Here is a 7,047-nt window from a genome sequence, read left to right as displayed (position 1 = left end):
TGGTATAAAAGGAATACAAGGGCAATCATTCAACTTACATCCGACACCAAAACGAGTATTTTGAAACAAGCCCTAGAGCTGAAGATAAAAGATCAATGTATCAAGAACACGTGGTAATATGGTTTAGCTATTCCCAACGTTCTTTCTAATATATACTCTTCAAAAAAAGTAGGGGAACTCTAATAAGAATTTTCAATTGCCAAAATTGTAAGGTATATTAGCTGTGGGGAATGGTTATATGAGTATGATAATAGTGAATTAATTGGGCAAACATTACAACCGGTAGTTCAGTATTACAGTAGGTTTTATGACCACCAAAGATCTTGAAGGACGATTGGGGTCAGATGTGAAATTTGTAAGTTGATGGGGATTTTTTTTATCAGTAAATCGCAAATTCAAACAATAAAAATGACTAAAAACAAAACAATAACAACTGTTAATCAACAGAATAAAAAAGATTGACAGAAATAATGTTCCACAGTGATTAATAGACCTTCCTGGAAATTGTCAAAGTCGAGAATGACACCCCACGCACGTGTACGGGCAACCGCGTAATGCACGTGCAAACTATGTAATGTGTTTCGGTGTGTTGATAAACAAACCTGAACGTTCTTTACGTATGTTTTAATATTTCAGGTTCCCCTACTTTTTTGAAGAGTATAGTTGGCTGTATATAATATTAAATAAATAAAATGGACTGCAATTCGTGGATTTTCATTACATATTGTTATATGTAAAGTTTGTTTTATTTAACGACGCCGCTAGAGCACATTGATTTTTTATCTTATCATCGGCTATTGGACGTCAAACATATGGTCATTCTGACACTGTTTTCAGAGGAAACCCGCTGTCGCCACATAGGCTACTCTTTTACGACAGGCAGCAAGGGATCTTTTATTTGCGCTTCCCACAGGCAGGATAGCACAAACCATGGCCTTTGTTGAACCAGTTATGGATCACTGGTCGGTGCAAGTGGTTTACACCTACCCATTGAGCCTTGCGGAGCACTCACTCAGGGTTTGGAATCGGTATCTGGATTAAAAATCCCATGCCTCGACTGGGATCCGAACCCAGTACCTACCAGCCTGTAGACCGATGGCCTGCCACGACGCCACCGAGGCCGGTATATATTGTTATATGTATTCATATAGAAATCTTTAAAGCTGTAACAACAATAATGATAATATTTAAAAATGAATAATAACGATAATGATAATGATAATGATAATTATAATGCTGATGCTGATGCTGCTGATGATGATAACGATGATGACGAGTTTGTTATGATTGTTATATTACAAAAATAGAATTAACATGCCAAATTAATATAATTTTAATTGTTTATTTACATATCTTACATTACACCTTCACTTTATTTCAGATCTTTAGCTAACAGGACTGCCCTAGATCCATTTTTCACTATAGGCATAGGAGTTAATGTAATGTGTCTGCCACTGTTAAATTCTTGTTCCTTCTGGTCGGAGTTAGAACTTGAGTTCTGCCCGCACGTGACACCGGGCCCAAGAAGCAGACGACAGATGTGAGCCCTGAACTTTTGGCTCGTCAGACAATAAATGATCATATTACACGCGTGGTGGGATAGCCCTATCTCCTTGATTATAGTCCTTGCCATGTAGTAGGAGAAATAGGCCTGCCACGCTGGGTCGTGACCAATCTCCTGCATAGTGAGGGCGGGTCCCAATGTGATTTTCGTCTGAAGGGTGAACGTGATCGTCACGGGCAACGTGGTGAAGATCAGAAAAAAAGACACCCACAGCAACGTGATGGTGATGGGCTTGTAACGAAGGTTCCCATTTGTGCAGCTGTCGCTCATCTTGAGCTGCCCAATGTAGCGGACCTTTCTGAGGACACATATGTTTAGAAAGAGAACAATCAACGGGATCACCCCGAACATGATCATCTCCGACCCCCACGTCCAGATGGAGTAGAATGAGTTCTCCATTTTGATTAGCTCCGACATCCTGACCTGACACTCGCCTTTAGAAGTCATGGTCCAGAAGTAGAGCTGCGGGGTTGCGAGCACGAGACACAGGCAGACGATCGACGCGATCACGCGAAGCGATCGCGAAGACGTGCTGAACCTTTCGGACCTGAATGGATGACATATGGACAGGAATCGCTCGAACGTGAAGGCGAAAACCAAGAGAACACACGTGTAGCCCGCAGCCATGTAGAGCATGTTCCAGATCTGGCACCACCCTTGGACGTTCAGGCTTCCCAAGAGCCAGGGATTCTGGAGCTCGTAGAAGAGATGCAGGATGAGAAATATGAGGTCCGTGACGGCCAGCGACGCCAGGTAGAAGGCAGCGTTGTTGCACTTGCGCAGTCTCTTGTTGAGCCAGATGAAAGCTGACGTCACGTTGCCAATCACCCCGAACACGTACCAGATGGGCGTAACAGACTTGTTGATGCCGAGTGACAGAGGCACGTGGTGTTCCAGAATCTGCAGCAGGACAGTGAGTCCGGTGACGTGGATCACTCGCTGTTCTGTGCTGTTTGACGTCATGTTGATGTGTGTGTTCCCGTAAGCGTCATCTGAAATACAAATAATACAGTATGAGTGACGTAGATCATGTGTTGTTTGACGTTATATTTCTCTGTGTGTTCTCGTAAGCGTCATCTGAAATACAAGTTCTACAGTGTTAGTGACGTGGATATCTTGTTGTTCCGTGCTGCGTGACGTCACATTGGTCTGTGTGTTGCCATAAACGTCATTTGAAATACAAGTCATACAGTGTTAGTGACGTGGATCTCTTGTTGATCCGTGTTGGATGCCGTCATATTGGTCTGAGTGCACCCGTAAGCGTCATCTGAAATGGAAGTCAAACAGTGTTAGTGACGTGGATTTCTTGTTCAGTGCTGCGTGATGTCGTATTGGTCTGTGTGCTTCTATAAGCGTTATCTGAAATACAAACAATGTTGATATTATTCACGTGGATCACGTACTCGGTGACGTAGATATAGGCCCGTGCTTATGCATCATTTGCAATAAAGTTCAAACAGTGTTATGCATACGAACAGTGATGTACATACAGTCATGTATTCATCATCTGAGATACAAATCATGCAGGCTTAGTCTTGTGAATCAACTTACTCTGTGACGTAGATATTTGTGATCGGAAATATTTATAATATGCTATCCAACATACGCATGCAAACACAAAGTGGTGTATATACCTATGGGCTATGCGTTTTTGTTATCTGAAATGAACAGGTTTTCTCTAGGGAACGGTTTCAACTCTTAAAAAAATATAAAACCCCAGACCATTTACTATACTAAAATAGCAGTGGTGCACTGGTTGGAACGAGACAAAACCCAGTCTTAGAATGAGTCCACTGGGGTGGTCCAATCCTACGAAGCAAACACCTAATTAAATCGAGTGCTCTAGGGTGTATACCACCAAATCAAATCCCATACACGACAATAGTAACATGTCCAGCTAAGACTCCTACCTGCAGCGTATCAATCGACATATACGCCCGGCTATAAATACTACCACCCCTCATCCTTAAAATGAATCAGAAATTGTTTTGGGGTCAAGCTGCTCATTTCAGAGATACCGGGTAGCGTCTATGACTACCTAGTTCTGCACAAAATTTGAGTATTTTTTTTACAGGTACCCCATACATGTTTCAAGCACAAGGCTACTTGACAAAGTGGTACTAGATGAAATAAAATTGCATATATTTTTTGCCCAAATGAAACTAATTTTGTTTTACAACCAAAACACTCACATTTATCACCAATCACAGGCCTTGTGGAGGTAACTACTCTATCGGGCGTTGGGTGCACCTCGAACTTTGACCCATCCGGAAGTTATTTGGTTTAGTACTACCTATACCGATGGAGCTAGATTCCGCCGTCTATAAACCTTTGAAAGACCACACTTCAGTAGTAAAACAAAATAATACTTACCAACTTTGCATGTGCTACATCAAAGGTGAATAATGACGACCTCCCACCGACATAAAAGAATTTCAAATGCTTAACTACTACACCACGAATTTGGTTATATCCGTTCGTTTAACATTCACCACCTCGCACTAATCATGCTATCAAGCAAACAACAGATTTCGCATCGACCTGCACTTAATGGGTAGCACCATTCTGATTAATTCAAGATCTGAACGTCTATTTTGATCAGCGGAAACCATATAGTGTCTTGCGTCTAGGTTGCATATTACTATAAACATTGATCTTCATTGATTGGCTTATAACTCGGGGGTGTGGCCTACGTCATTTGAAAGGTCACCCGAACACGCAGTGACATTGGTTTTAGTCGGATCTACCGACAGACGCTTAAAGGTTAGGGAGGCCATAAATAAGATTTAATGTCAATGTTTCTTTCGTGTAATTAAAGCGAGGTCGCTTAGTGAATCATAGTCTATTGGATATCAGTCGTTTGGTAGTGCTGGCACATAGTTAGGGTCTCTACGAGTACTCGAGTATTCGGGCACGGGTCGAGTCTTACAAGACTCGAGTCCGTTCACAGGACTCGAGTACCCGTACAATGTGGAATACAATGAGCAACTATAATACACTGGACAATGTAGGATACTAATTTCAGCAGTAGATAGATAATCAACGATATAAGTTACACAATCATTACATATCATGCGCTAGTTTCTCGTTTTCTAAACTGGCCGTCAATCCGTCACAACACTTTACAATACAATTGCATGATTTCGCATCCATGTTCAGCGCTGGAATTAAGACGCATAATGCTAGTATTTTACTTTATTCCTTAATCTTATCATCATCTAGTGTAAGTGTCGGGTACTCGGGTCCAGGTCGAGTTTGACCCTCGAGTACTCGAGTCCAATATTTTACTTTATTCCTTAATCTTATCATCATCTACTGTAAGTGTCGGGTACTCGGGGTCCGGGCCCATTTTAACCTTGGAATACTCGAGTTCAATATTTTCGACTCGTAGAGGCCCTACACGGTGTTTTCATTGTTTATTTTGTGTTTAATGACATCACTAGATGACATTCATCAACTAATCACTGACTATTGGATATCAAACATAAACTAATTCTGACACGCAGGCTTCACAAGAAAGTCTTTATTAACATAAAGGGACATTTTATATAAACCTTCACACAGACAGGGCAGCACAAACCATGGTATTTGATTTACCAGTAGCATGGTACTGACTGATACGGGGAAAAGACCAATGGGTTCGCTAAATGGGGGTATTTTATATACACTTTCCCACAGACAGCACAACACAAACCATGGCGTTTGATTTACTAGTAGCGTGGCGCTGACTGAGACGGGGACAGGACCAATGGGTTCGCTAAATGGGGACATTTTATATAACTTTCCCACAGACAGGACGGCGTAAACAATGAAGTTTGATTTAACAGTAGCATGATGCTGTTTGAGACGGGAAAGAAGAAAACAATGGGTTCGCTAAGAGGGTTCGTTCCTACGACACAATAACTTCAAGCGCGCGTTCTACCCACTGAGCTAGATTCCGCGTTCATTAAGGTCCAATGATAATTACATAGAGAATAATACAGTGGCCGTTAGATACCATTTATCTTACAAATAGTTCTTTCAAAATGTAGCTAACGAGCAAAAGCGAGTTTGATATGTTTTTAACCAACGAGTTGTAAGATAATTGTTACCTAACGGACACGAATGTATTATTCTATTTCTTACATATCCTCAAAAACCAGGTTTTAAGCAAATTTTAACATCTTTTTCGACTAAAAGTTATTTACAGACAAATGATTGTCAGGTTACAGACAAATGATTGTCAGGTTAACTATACGTCACATTGTAATCGATTTCGATCGTGCTGCTTTGTTTTTTATTGGATGTTTGGCATTGGTGACCTGGCCATCACCTAGGAGCAGCCAGTCGTATGTCTTGAAGTTGTTAACACTCGTACATGTGTAAACAAGTATGAGTTATCAAAAATAAAGAATGATGTTCTCACCAACGGGTGTGTAAGACAAATACATAGCACATGGTTTCATCCGTATCTACTAGCAAAAAAAAAATGTCCATCCTATTTTAGTAGGACTCCGCTGTTGTTTCAAGACAATAACAGTCGGTATATTGATACTAGTTCGAATTAAAGTACAGGGATTTGGAGCCCAGATGAACTAACATTTCACAGCAACAAACTCTGCGACATTTATCTACAATGACAGAGCGGGACGTAGTTCAGGGGTAAAGCGCTCGCTTGATGCGCAATCGGTTTAGGATCGACCTCCGTCGGTGGGCCCATTGGATTATTTCTCCTTCCAGCCACTGCACCACGACTGATATTTTAAAGACAAAGGTCGTGGTATGTGCTATCCTGCCTGTGGGATGGTGCATATAAAAGATGCCTTGCTACTAATGGCAATATGTTTCCTCTCTAAGACTATATGTCAAAATTACCAACTGTTTCACATCCAATAGCCGATGATGAATAAATCAATGTGCTCTAGTGGGATCGTTAAACAAAACAATTTTTTTTTTGTTATCTACAATGACAGGACATGTAGCGTTAACTGTGATGTTAAACGTTGAATGCATTTCGAACTTTGACCCGGTGAGATGCAATTTGCTACACTGCTACCTAGAAGTACCGACCACCAGCAAGATACCATACAAAGACAAACACATTCAACGAATTAGTGGGACACATTACACCAAAGGGGCGGGACGTAGCCCAGTGGTAAAGCGTTCGCTTGGTGCGCGGTCGGTCTAGGATCGATCCCCGTCGGTGGACCCATTGGGCTATTTCTCGTTCCAGTCAGTGCTCCACAACTGGTGTAACAAAGACCGTGGTATATACTGTCCTGTCTGTGGGATGTCGCGTATAAAAGATCCCTTGCTGCTAATCAAAAAGAGTGGCCCATGAAGTGGCGACAGCGGGTTTCCTCTCTCAATACCTGTGTGGTCCTTAATCATATGTCTGACGCCATATAACCGTAAATAAAATGTGTTGAGTGCGTCGTTAAATAAATTTTCCTCCTTCCTTCCATTACACCAAGGAAAATCACATAGGCGATAATCTGTCGAAT

General features: G+C 41.5%; 1 protein-coding gene across 1 annotated transcript; it reads right to left on the bottom strand.

Moving 5' to 3' along the window:
- Positions 1-1,372: 1,372 nt before the first annotated feature.
- On the bottom strand, positions 1,373-3,498 carry LOC121387219 (CX3C chemokine receptor 1-like). The gene has a single exon (XM_041518247.1). The coding sequence runs from the start codon at positions 2,525-2,527 to the stop codon at positions 1,373-1,375; it is 1,155 nt and encodes a 384-aa protein (XP_041374181.1). The 5' UTR covers positions 2,528-3,498.
- Positions 3,499-7,047: the final 3,549 nt, after the last annotated feature.

Source organism: Gigantopelta aegis, chromosome 2 (genome assembly GCF_016097555.1).
Source record: "Gigantopelta aegis isolate Gae_Host chromosome 2, Gae_host_genome, whole genome shotgun sequence".
NCBI classification, from domain to species: Eukaryota; Metazoa; Mollusca; class Gastropoda; order Neomphalida; family Peltospiridae; genus Gigantopelta; species Gigantopelta aegis.
This window is presented reverse-complemented; position numbering and strand designations above follow the sequence as displayed.

Excerpts from the sequence above, each read along its gene's own strand:
- LOC121387219 (XM_041518247.1), bottom strand. The coding sequence starts at position 2,527 with ATGACGTCAAACAGCACAGAACAGCGAGTGATCCACGTCACCGGACTC.